The 13,341-nt window shown below is 32.4% G+C and overlaps 1 protein-coding gene across 1 annotated transcript; it reads left to right on the forward strand.

The window, feature by feature from the left end:
• Nucleotides 1–322: 322 nt before the first annotated feature.
• si:ch211-265o23.1 lies at nt 323–13,092 on the forward strand. The gene is made up of 9 exons (XM_003198282.7): nt 323–413; nt 3,137–3,542; nt 5,335–5,486; nt 5,959–6,151; nt 7,352–7,587; nt 10,297–10,439; nt 11,331–11,456; nt 11,546–11,624; nt 12,054–13,092. The coding sequence occupies exons 1-9, from the start codon at nt 338–340 to the stop codon at nt 12,251–12,253; spliced, it is 1,611 nt and encodes a 536-aa protein (XP_003198330.2). The 5' UTR covers nt 323–337; the 3' UTR covers nt 12,254–13,092.
• Nucleotides 13,093–13,341: the final 249 nt, after the last annotated feature.

Below are 13,341 nucleotides of genomic sequence, written 5' to 3' on the forward strand. Positions count from 1 at the left end.
GTAATTCAAAATCGGTTTAAACAAACCAAATATATAAAGAATAGTGATAAATAATAAAGAGTTGATGCCTTTTGCGTTTTATGATGGTGTCAATGGCAAATTAAATCTAGAAAAACTACTCTAAAAGAGACTGGGGTGTCGAAATTGTAACTGCGTATGAGCTGACTTTGGCAGCACAGCAGTGGCAGAACATGGATCTGGGATCAGATTTTTCACACCAAACAGACAGAATCCACCGTAGGCACAGAAAACTGCAGCTGAACTCAGATCAGAGCTCCGTCACATCGATGAACGTTACAGATTGAGCTGAACCGGTGACGTCATTTCCGATGCCGCGATGGCGGTGGATTTGACTCCGCGGTTTAGAAGGCTGAACAGTCAAACATGTTTCAGAGAAAATAAGCAGCTGCCAGGTACAAACTAACGCTTATATGATGCGTGTTTTTTTTCGACGACATTTATTTTTTCGTTACCGGTTTATTTACACCAGTCTGATAGCATACTAAAGCAAAATGATCAAGATCCTTATCAGGCTATACAGCTACCGTCCACTGTTTACATTATGCTTTATTTGTGATGAATTCTTCAACGTTTCACATAAAACTGTGTCTGATTTAAAACTAGTATTAATCATGGTAGATTTTATGAAAGCAAGTGGTTTATTATTTTTGAATGTAAAGAAATTACGGTCACGGTGACAATGTCAAAGTGTTACCAAAAAGAATCCCTATCAACATAGCATAAACATGAAAATATAGTTATAATTAAGCGTTTATAGTTACAAAAACTAGCCATAGTCTAATGGTAAAAACGTAGACAAAATATTGTAAATTGAAAATGTGTTTTATGTTTGTATTATATAGTAGATTATTAATATTTTTGCATATAGACAAATAACAGTTATGCGGTCACTGTAACAGTTTTGCATAATGTCAAAGTGTTATCAAAATAATCTGTATAAACTCAGTATAAACATATCAAATAGTTATAATTAATTGTTAATAGTTAAAAGTTACAAAAGCTAGCCCAATCTCGTAGACAATATATTTTAAGTTGAAAACGTGTATTATGTTTGTAATAGTTTTGGTATCTGGCCATTGTATAAAATATTGTAAGATTATGAAACTTTAAGACTTTTTAAAATTGTATAAAATGTTGTATTAAAAACTGAATAAAAATATGCAGCTTAATGCATATGTTATTATTTTTATTTGTGAAATCTACAAGATGTGATGTAATTATCTTATTTATTTATTTATTTATTTATTTACAAGTATTTTTTCATCATAAAATTTATGTATTTTCAAACAATTTCTTAATATATATATATATATATATATATATATATATATAATATAGTAAAGCAATTCCAGCGTTATGGATGTGACATTTGCAGTAAAAACTCAAAACATAAAATCGCATAGAAAGTATAAGTTTACATTATATTGAAAATTTTGTTTTTATTTTCCAGAGCAACTGACCACAGAGTTAAGAGACCAGAAAAATATCAATCTGTATACATGTTTTGTACTTAAAATGAGGAATATAAGCATGCGTTACGGATGTGACAAAAAAGTCTCCAGGTTTACAGTAAACAACATACTTTGTAGAAATTCTGTGAATTAAACTGCACAACCCAAAAGAAACAATATTAATCAAAAGGACATAAGTTGGCTCTCTGTAAAACATAATTCATTGGTTTAATTTAATTTCATATTTTCACATTTATGAGGAAAAAGTGTCGTTATGGATGTGACATTTCTCTGTTATGGATGTGACAAATTTAAAATCACCTCTTGTGTGACTTTGGTAAATCAAATAGAATAGTTTGAAAACATAGACAGATAAATTTTTGAGTATTTCTACAGTACTGTAAAATACTTGCTTGCCCAAAAAACCCAGAAGCGGTTTCCGTATTTTGGTGAAAACTGAATTTTTTTTCATGTCAAGGTTGACATTTGTCCGGAATTGCTCAGTAACATTCGTAGAATCCAATAAGTATCCATCTTGTAATTTATTTATTTATTTATTATATTATGTAAATATACCAGCCAAAAGGTTGGTTTTCTAAACCATCCTTGCACTAAAATATGTTTTAGTGGGTGTCTTCTTAAAATAATTGTAAAAATGTGTGATCTTTAATATTTTTGCTAAAAAAATACATTTTCATTAAACAGGACTCATTCTATTATATGACAAAAAATGTGTGTAACACTTTTATTGCCTGGATGCTTAAAAACTTTAGTTTGCTTTTATCTCACATTCTGTTTTGTTCTCATAAAATATTTTAATTCATCAATCAGGTGACAGAAAGCATGTAGTTGAATCTTTAAAAATGGGTATTTCAGAAAAGTTTTGATTAAGCTGATCATTTAAGTCATTCATTGGTAATTTATGTAAAAGTTATGATACTATATTAAAAAGAAATCAGTTTACATACTTTTGGTATGAAAGTGTTTAAAAGATTGTTGCTGAGTGTAAATAAGTACACCCTAGCATCAGATTTCTTCTCTATGGTATAATTTACCATGTGATATTTGTGCAAATCTGATTTGTTGGTTTTACATTAGATTAGTCAGTACTGAAACCAAAACTGGAACTAATTCAACAAAATTGCTCAATGGTGCAAAAACGAGTGCCCCAAAATTAATATATTAGGAGAAAATGTTAAATAAAATGTTTAATAAAGTGGAAAAATCAAGGAGGCCATACAAAATATTACATTAAGGTTGTATTTTTTTTTTTACCTCAACACCTCATTTGAATATAAATATATTATTTTAAGATGCATTGTAAAAAAAATAGCAGGGTTCCAAACAATTCATTTATATTTTCTCAAATCAAACTCAAAACGTTGATTGGTTTTAACAAATTTAAGTCGATTAAACATAAAACAATTAAGTTGTATCAAATAAATGCTTATTGTTAACATATTGTCAGCTTTTTTTAAATGCTTATTATAAAATACATGTTCTGCATGATTTTATTCCACATTCCTTATCCTAAACGTAACTACTACCTTACTAATAAGCAGCAAATTACTGAGACAAAAAGTTACAATTATTGGTTTGTTTATAACGAGAATTGAAGCTTAAAATAAAGTGTGACTGCATCTTTATATTCTGATATCTCTCAGGTTTCTCTGGGCCCTTCAGAGCCACTCAACTATGGCAGAACATCATTGAAGCTCTGAGGACTCAAGTGGAGCTTCGTCCCCGAAGACAACATCTGCGCGTCCACCATGACTGCTTCACAGGCACTGATGCGGTGGACGTGGTTTTGAGCCACCTCATGCAGAACATCTACTTCTGCTCCAGCGAAGTGTCACGTCTCAAAGCTGCCCGGCTCTGCCAGGCCCTTATGGAGTCTAGAGTGTTCGAACCCATTGGGATGAAACTCTTCAGACGAGAGAAAGAAATGAGCTTTGAGGACTCCAGCTGTAGTCTCTACCGGTTTCTCGATGGATCAGCCAGGAAGAGTTACAGTGGCGGTGAGAATCAGTCTCCAGACAAACAGATGGGAAAGAGGAAGACCAGTTTGAGGTAAATGCGTTTTTTTTTAGCATCGGCACATCCAAATGCTTGCTAAATTTCAAGAGATAGTACAGTTGAAGTTGAAATTTTTAGGCCTCCTTAAAATTTGTTGTTTCATGTTGTTTAATGGAGAGAAGATTTTTTTCAACAAATTTTAAACATAATAGTTTTAGCAATTAATTTCTTTTGTCTTTGCCATGATGACAGTGACTACGTTTAGATGGACATCAGTTATTAAATAGTTTGACTTAATCTGAATAAGACAATAATATGATTGTGTTTTCATGAGTTGCTTTCTGAATGTTCCTTTCATGATCTCGTTTTACATGTTGAAACAAACAATTTGATTAATGTAATAGTGTCACCACACTACCCACATTTACAGCGGAGTTTTGTTTAATTTTGGGTGTTTCATTTTTAGTTTGTCGACTTTAACTGCAGTTTGACATTTTTATTTTGTGAGTATGAACTGCTGGAAGAATGTTGTTTTAATAGAATTTAATATCACATGCCATATGGGAAAACATCTCAGCATTTCGCTATGCAGGTGTCTGTGGTCTTTTACTGAGTTGGTAGGTGCAGTGAATGGTGTCAAACAACCATGTGCGTATAGACTATTCTATTGCAAAATACGGTCAAAGTCCTACAGAATTTTAACAAAAAAAATGTTTTGCTTCTCTTGATTTTTTCTCTTTTTAAAATTTATATTTAATATTTCATAATATTATTTTCAACATAATATTTCAACATAAATTTGGGTGTACTAGCTTTTGGACCGTTATAGTAAATTATTTTGGTAGAAGAGCTTTAGATTTGGCTTCAGTACTGACTAATCTAATGTTTATGCACAAATATAATGTTGTATAGCTTCCTACTAAAAATATGAATTTAAAAGATCGATTTGTGAGGGGTGTACTTAAATATATGCTAAGCACTGTATTATTAACATATTGTTTTTTCTATAAATACTTATTATAAACTCCATATTCTGCATGATCTTATTCCCCATCCCTTATCCTAAAGGTAACTACTACCATACTAATAAGCAACAAATTATGAGTTTATTAAGGCAAAGAGTCACAATTAATGGTTTGTTTATAGCGAGAATTGAACGTTAAAATACAATATTATTTTAATATTGAACGTTAAAATAATATATAAAATGGTAGTAGTTTGATAAGGTATTTATTTACATGTTTGTACTGCACTTCAATAATGCGACTAAAATCAACATACTCTACATGTCTTAATTAGATTTTTGTTTAGTTCGATTATGACCTTAATCGGATTAAATTAATCAAAAAACGCTGTTTACATGGTAGACTCTCAATTAGCATTGTCTAAATCATGTTAAAATCTGATTATTGGTGTCATTTAAACACACTCAGTGATACATAATATTTTTCTGCTTCTTTTGTAAGATATAGTAAAGTGCAATTTAAAGAATAAATAGGTAATTATGTTAACAAGGCAAGTTAGGATAATCAGGCAACTTTTTGGACTACAGTGGTTTGTTGTGTAGACAATTGAAAATCAAATATTCTTAAGGGGGCTAATAGTGTTGACCTTAAAGTTGTTTTTATAAAACATCAAACTGCTTTTATTCCAGCCAAACTAAAAATAAATAAAACTTTCCCCAGAAGAAAAGTATTATAGCAAATACTGTGTATATTTCATTGGTCTGGAATATCACTTGGGAAATATTGGAAAAAGAATTAAAATTTGCAGTTCTTAAATCAACATTCAGTATTCATTTTTAGGATGAAATGTCCCTTTAAAGTTGTTTGCTGTTTGTTTCTAGGTTTAGAGAAATGCAGACCATATCCAACCCTTTGGTTCTTGGATCGTCAGATAGAAGAGTGGAGAGACTACTGAAGAATATAAACCTTCATCCATCTATTCCATCTGATCTACATCGGGCAGCAGTTTCCAACAGTTTCCTGTCAAAAAAAGGTGAAACAAGTCAACACTTTAAACATAATTTGTACTTTTTGTTGGATTTAACTTCCAAAAAAATAAGTAATTTTCACTTCTGACAACTGCTAAAATATAAATATCTCTTTATGTTAATATATTAAATATGTACAATGTAAATAATTAAGCCAGATCTTATTTAATCCATTTATATAAACTTTAGAAAAACTCCTAATTACTTTTATTTTTTAAATGTTTTTTTTTTTCACGTAATTTGAATATGTGTATAAGATAATGGTGGGGATTTTACTTTTCTCTAGGCAGCATTGTTATTGTATTCCTAGTTAATGGGCAGGAAAAAAAGGGAGGAAATCAATAAATATATTTGAAAAAAAAGAGAGACACAAATGCATAAGACATCATGCTGACATGAGTAGACAACTGTCCAGAATAATGCACAAACACTCTCTTTTGTGAACAGCACTCACAGTTTCTTCTCTTTTTGTGTCAGTGATGCGTGATGTTTGGAGGCAGCAGACATTACTTCAGCTGCTACAGGTGGTTGAGATCTCCATGCTGGACTGTATTCTCACCTCACCTGCCAAACCAGAACCCCTGCGTTCATCTCTGCGCAACCACTGTGACCTGGTCTTTTCCAACACCTGTGTGGATCGTGAGGTCTCCGAGAGTCTCAACCTGCCTGAGTCAGTGCATACGTAATAGACATATTGCACACTCATGAGCATTGGGTTCACATGTGTCTTATTTCTAGGTTTTTGCTGACTTTCTTGTTGCGGTTAATTGCTAAAGGTTTTATCATGATATATGGTACTATCATGATATTGACCTAAGCAACAAAAAGCTTACTTTCACAGGTATAATAATGAAAAATACTTTATTTTATACACGTTCAGAGTAAATAAATGTTTTAAACAAATTAAATTGCTAAAGCAGGGGTCCCCAACCATCAGGTCGAGAATGATCTGGGCCACAAAATTTATATTAGATTTCATTGTAAGTTAAAACCAATATACCTATCTGTGCATATCACAGACTTTACACCGAAATCGCAATTCGTTTCTACAAGGATACGAACCAGGTACCAACAGTAACACCAGAATCGGCATTTGTTTGCATTGCTTAGCAATGTATTTATAATGTGGTGGATGCAGTGCCCATCATTAAGATTCAGTTACAGTATGAGAGGGAAACATCTCTCTCTCTCTTATGGTGAGTTGTGTTAGTTTGTTTTATGTTGTAGTTGCTAGCATTTGTGGTATAGATGTATGTTTATCTACATAATTGACAACATCCACCAACCAAAATACCGTCTGCAAAAAAATATGGTCAGTATGAATCCAGTGACAGGTCCACACCAGTCCTAAACAAGAGACAGAGTATGTGAACAACTTAAAAGAACTGACAAGGAGACATTGAGCTACTCCCTAGATATAGTCGTAATAACAAGCCACAGCTGGCCGGCTTATCAGAACAGCTGATGATGCCAAACACGTGACCATAACAACACATACACAAAAACACGTGCACGAGGGAACCAAAACAAACCATCAGGTGACCACACAAAGCCACAACTGTGACAATAAGCAGTTACAGAATTTTCAGAAGTTGTAGGCCAAATTAAATCGAAAATTTTCATTTTTGAAAGTAAACAGCCTATTAGGTATTCAAGCATGTGGCGCTGTGACAAACAACCACCAAAGAGCTTAGAATGAATTGGTGATTCAATGGTCTTTGCAACCACTAATAAAACAATCTAAATAAAGAAGCTTACAGTTTAAATAATAATTTAAAGTGTCCACAATATCAATATTGAGCATGTTTATTATCACGATACGTTGGATTATTGAATATCACCATATCTCTAATCATTTCTCTCTTTAAAGGTTGGACTCTTGGCTGATGGCAGCAGTGGATTGTCTTGAGCTGTTCCCAGATCAGTTAATCGTGTTTGCCAGTGAGCAACTCGTGCAGAGGAATAAAACAGTCGGGGAGGAGATGTTTGGAGTGCACAAGAAACTGCTGTTTGACACCATCGCCAAATATTACAACAGCCCTGAAAGACCCCCGCTGCTGTCAGGACGTTACATTGACATTCACACTGGAATCATTCAACTTTTGGGTAAATATAAAAAAAACAAGTGGGAAATTTTAGAAGTTTTTTTAGAAGAGAATTTCTTTCTAATATGTGATGGACATACATTTGTTTTTTTTGCATCACTACTGTACATAAAGTTCTCATGAAATGCTGAAACACAAAGAGAGGGTGGGACATAGAGATGCTCCTCTCCTTTTTAAAAAACTGCCAATAGTGTTTTGTTTTATCACAGCTTTGCCAGTAGGAGTGGATCAAATGAAAAGCAAATGAGAGGTGTCTTGAAGAGGGTTGGGCATGTCAGATACTAGAGAGCAATCAATTGGTAATGATTTGATGAGAAACTAAAGTATGAGGCGACTTGAATAAAACTATTGATCCATTAAGGCGGAGGTCTACAAGCTTTGCTACAACTACAAGCTTTACATGTTTATATCAGTTTTATATAACCTAAACTCAAATTTTGTCACTGTTTTGGAGCACACTATAGCTTACAGGTATCTGAAAAACTAACAATACTGATACTTAAATCTAAAAATGTTATTTTAATTTCTTGAGACCTTTAAGTATTTATTTTAAGTGCCTTACTTAATTTTTTAATTTATTTTATAAAACCTTTACTTCGCTACATTGCAAAAAAATATTATACGTTTTACATAACGACATCTCCTTAATGAAGCTGACTTAAAAGTTATTTTGAAGGGGAGAAATCCTCATCTGCTTGGATATAAGTGAGTGGTGGTTAATTTGTGAACAAGCTGAATTTTATCAGTTAACCAGTCCATTTGGTTCACAAATTGCACTAAATGATTAATTTGTGAATTGGACCAACACTTTTAACAGGTTAGCAACTCGCTTATCAATTATCATTCAAATATCCATTCAGAGTGAGTTTTCAGCAAATTATTAATTGATTCCAATGATATGTTTGGAGCAGGGGTGCCCAAACTTTTTCATATGAAGGGCCAAAAACCAAATATCATTGAGAGCCATGGGCCGAAGGTAAATATACCAAGCTATATTACAAGTTGCCATATTTAGCTCTATTTAAAGTTGCCATGGGTAATTTCCTAACATCATAATATCTCAAAATAAATAGAAAACATTACTTTAAATTGTATTATCTAATGCAGTATAATTTGTAAAATGATAACTTACAGCAATAAAAACACAATCACATTTATACCACAGTGGAGTTCAATGCTGAAAACACTAGTCAAGCAGAAGCTGTTCTTGACTTGATTTGCTGTTCTTGTTTGATTTTGCTCAAACAAAATCTGATTAATTTATACCACTTAATTAAAACATTTCATTTCAGTTAGCTTTTAACAATAAAACAAATAAAGGGTTACATTAAATTTTAATTGACAAATCCTGAAACCATCTCCATCTTACTCCCTCTCTTTTCAAATGGGATGGCATGAGCCAACTTTGGCCTGCGGGCCCTAGTTTGGGCATCTCTAGTTTAGAGTCTGTCTCCACTAAACAACTCACTACTTCAAATGATCCATTCAGAGTTATGCCGTGGTCACATTAGAGTTTGTGCTTGCAAAATTCTGTTGTTTGGTACTGCAAAAAAGGGGCAGGATTAAACAAGATGATTAGACAGTAAAAAAGCAAGCAATTGGTCCATATTTTAAGTTTCTGTACCAAGACGTCATGTTCTGAACTTTCCAATATAGCGAATTGCAAAACTTGCTGCACGACCTTGCTTTTCCGATCTGTTGCATTTACATGTGTATGAATGGAAGTCTCTGGGGATCAAACTCCAGTGTGTCACCGCGGCTTTAGTCTTTAGTAAACAACTTACTGATTCAAGTGATCCATTCAGAGTTAATCTTCAGTAAATAACGTACTCATTAAAGTGATCCGCTCAGAGTGAGTTTCTAGTGAATGATTCACTGATTCAAAGGATCTGTTTACAGTCGGTTTCCATTAAACGACTCACTGATTCAAACGATCCATTCAGTGTGAAACTGTTTAACGGTTTACTGATTTTACAAACTGATTTGAGTGTAGTTTAGCATGTAAATGCGGTTTTACTTGTTTTTGCTTGACTTATCATGAATTATCAGTGCGGTTATTAGAGTGTGGCATCTTACAAAAGAACAAAATCAGTAATTAATTATACTTGTATTACTTAAGTTAATAAAAAATCAAGTACTTTTGTACTTTGACTCAAGAGATGTTTAAAGAGAAGAGTTTATGCTTCTACTGGAGTAATGTTTTAATAGACCATTATCACATTTCTGGTTTCTTAGTAGCGGATGGCCTTATAGCTGGGTAAACTAAGGGCACAGTGAATCAGAGAGTACATCAAAATGCTTTTTTCCCCCACCCTATTTGCTGAAATAAAAAAAGAATAATTTCAGGATGGGGTTATCAAGGCTTTCAAAAAAAGGAAAAAATAGTGTAAGACTGATGATGGCAGCTAGAGGAAAGAATAACGTCAAATTTACTTTCAGCCCCATAGAGGCTACATTGGAAACACCTCTCATAAACAATCATTTGTTTTTCATAATTTGACGCAAAAATGATATAATACATGCATAAATGCATATTAATGTTCATACATTATTAGGAAAAATCTTAATATTAAAAACTGTCAATGATTTATGATTATGATGACCATTAAATGTGTCATAACAGTCTTGTGAAAAGGGTCCTTAGGGTATCTGCACTTTTACTCATGTGCCTGATTGTTTATGAGTGTCTTCTTATTTATGTGTTCTTTAGATAGTGGAAGAGGTGAAGATGCCCTGAGAGCAGCTCAGCTTAGTCTGCAGCTCTTGGAGTCCACCAGCAGAGACGAGTTACGCAGACTGTTGGGTTTTATGGCAGCCGCTGCTAATAATGAAGCTTTTAGACTGCACAAGCAGGTGATATAGAGCTTGTTGTGTTCATTAAAAAATGTATATATACACAAACTGCACAGACATATCCAAATTAATTTTCTTTGAAAAGTTTCTCTTTGAATTTATAATTAATTAAAATGTTTATACATTTACACTTTTGATATCTATATGCAACAAATTAGTAAAATGTTGGAATTGATGCTTTAATATTATTGTTTTCTTTTTTAAATAGCCTCCCAAAATAATTTCTGAACACACAAAAAGTATTTTTGTTACATAAGTATAAAAATAATTATTTTATACAAAAGCATTCAAGTATGTTATGCTCACCAAGACTGCATTTACTTAGATTATTTAGATGTTGTTATTTCTAAACACCAGAGAACCTAAATATAAAACTAAACATGATGAAGTTGTCCTTCTTGCTGTATATCAAAATGTCACATATAATAATGTTAATATTTCATATTAATGTTTACGTATCATAATATTTTAAAATGTGAGTTTTCAGCATCATTACTTCAGTATTCAGTGTCACATGAACACAAGAAATAATTTATTACATAAATAAATAAATAAATAACGAATTATAATTAGTTATAAACATTTATTAGTCAATTTTTGATTTTTCCCCTTACTATTTTTGTGTAAACCACACATTTTTTGATGACTAGAAAGATGCAGTATTTATATAAAATGTAGATTCTTTTGTCAGTTTGATCTGTTAAATGCATCTTTTGCTGAATACATTTTTCAATAAAATAAAATAATTGTTTCTAGTAACTGGAAAATCTAATTCACAGGTCCCATTTTCATTTAAAATATATGAATCCTGTTCAGTTTTTAGTTTAAACATGTTTAAATGTAAAAAGTATAAACTCATTGCATAATACCAATGCATTTATCTTGTACCAGATTGAAAACCGGGCTTTGGTTAGCAAGACATTTGTAAAAGCTGTCATCCAGAGTAAAGAAATGACTCGTGGCCAGTGTGAGCAACTACTGCTGTTCCTCACGGATAATCACACACAGCTCTTTAAGGTAAAACAACCCTTTTTAGTATTACATTACCGTCCCAGAATACTTTGTATATCACAGAACATTGAATCGTTTTTCTTTTACATATCCAGACACCGCTATCATTGATTGAGGCTGTGAGGAAAACACTTCAAACTCTGCAGCAAGGAACAGATCTAGATAAAGTAGCACGTGAGTTAATTATATATATATATATATATATATATATATATATATATATATATATATATATATATATATATATATAGATTTAATTTGTTTGGGAACAATACATGAAATATAGATTAAACTGAAATAATGCTTGCTGTAGTCAAAGATAATTTGCAGCACGTGTCCCTAGGAGGGTTTTTATAATTTACAAAAAAGTAAAAGCCATGTTTAAAAAGTAAGGATTTATTTGTATAGCACCTTTTAATAGACAAGAAGTCACTGCTTTTACACAGTAAAAGAAAACCAATGAAAACAAGGGTAACAAAAGGTAAAAACAAAAATTACAAGTGCTACAGAATTTTATCTACAAGTACACTAAACATAGTCTTGTAAAACTGATTTGACACATTAAAAATTGATTTACCATGTCCATTTTTTTTCCTCTCGCAGTGTTTACATTCTGCCAGCAGGTGTCGCAACAGGAGTATGAGGATAACAAAGACAAGGCCACTGTTGACAGTTTAAAGCAGTTAATTCACCATATCGCTCAGAGTGACCGTCTCTCCGCCAAACAGAAGAGACGACTGGCCAAACAGTTCCAGAAACATCACCCAGGCATTTTCCTCCAACACTTCTATACTACATTCTAGAAACACCTGCATAGATTGTTAGTTTTCGATTTATCTGGGTAGAGTTTTTTGGGTGGGGGAGGAGATATTAGGTCTTTGGTCAATAATTAACAACATGAAACTGCAGGGTTATGGCATGCCGTTTTAACATTTAATGTATGAAATGCACTGATATAGAGTGGAGGAAGTATGACGTCATCTTCTAGGCCAATCGCTGCTAGCATAAAACATATAAAATGATAAAATCTCTATAGCATTTTCTCATATACTTTTTGAAAATTGCAAATAGTAAGCTGTGTGTTCAAACACAGTTGACTACACCTACATGTTTAGTCCAACCGGATAATCCTCACACGAAAAATCAACTTTTAGCACTTTTGGATCATAACCTATAAGAATCCGGACCAATTTCTCCTTATAGGAAAACTATAAGGCATATAATACAGACCAACATTATACATTTTAAGGAAGAGGGTAAATATATAAATGTTAAATTAGATAAAGGTTAAATGTATTCAGATGAAGGGAAAAAAAAGATGAAAAATCAATTGATCACGTTACAATGACAGTTAATATTTATGTATTTTTACAAATTTATTCACACATTTACATTACTTGGAAAGATACAGGCTGCACTGGTAAGCAGTGTATTCATAAAATCATTTAGTTAAAATAAATGATCAACAAATTAACCTGTCTTGACAGTCAACAAACAAAATAAATTCCCAATTAGAAAAAATACTACATACTATAAAATACTATTTATAAAAATAACAGACAAATCCAAATGTCCAACCCAAGCCAGTTCAGCCTGAGGATGTATAATGTTTCCGACATTACCTGTAGTCCCATTTAGCAACTTGATTGCAACCGTCTTTTTAAATAAGCAAAACCGATTAAAACATTTAAGAATGGAATGTAACTGATGTGTTTTATGTTGTAAAATAAAACATAAAAGTATCTTGAGTTTGCGGTGGTCAAGAACCTTATTTAAGAGATTTAATGGAAATCCCATTCAAAATACCAATTGTCTTTGGGATCTGGGTTTTTGCATACAAATTGATGTCTTAGTTCCTACACTCAATTTCTTTCCATGATACTAGTACTTA

Source organism: Danio rerio, chromosome 4 (assembly GCF_049306965.1).
Source record: "Danio rerio strain Tuebingen ecotype United States chromosome 4, GRCz12tu, whole genome shotgun sequence".
NCBI lineage: Eukaryota > Metazoa > Chordata > Actinopteri > Cypriniformes > Danionidae > Danio > Danio rerio.

Excerpts from the sequence above, each read along its gene's own strand:
- si:ch211-265o23.1 (XM_003198282.7), top strand. The coding sequence starts at position 338 with ATGGCGGTGGATTTGACTCCGCGGTTTAGAAGGCTGAACAGTCAAACA. Across the intron at positions 414-3,136 it reads AGAAAATAAGCAGCTGCCAG|GTTTCTCTGGGCCCTTCAGA; the intron begins GTACAAACTAAC and ends GATATCTCTCAG. Across the intron at positions 6,152-7,351 it reads GAGAGTCTCAACCTGCCTGA|GTTGGACTCTTGGCTGATGG; the intron begins GTCAGTGCATAC and ends CTCTCTTTAAAG.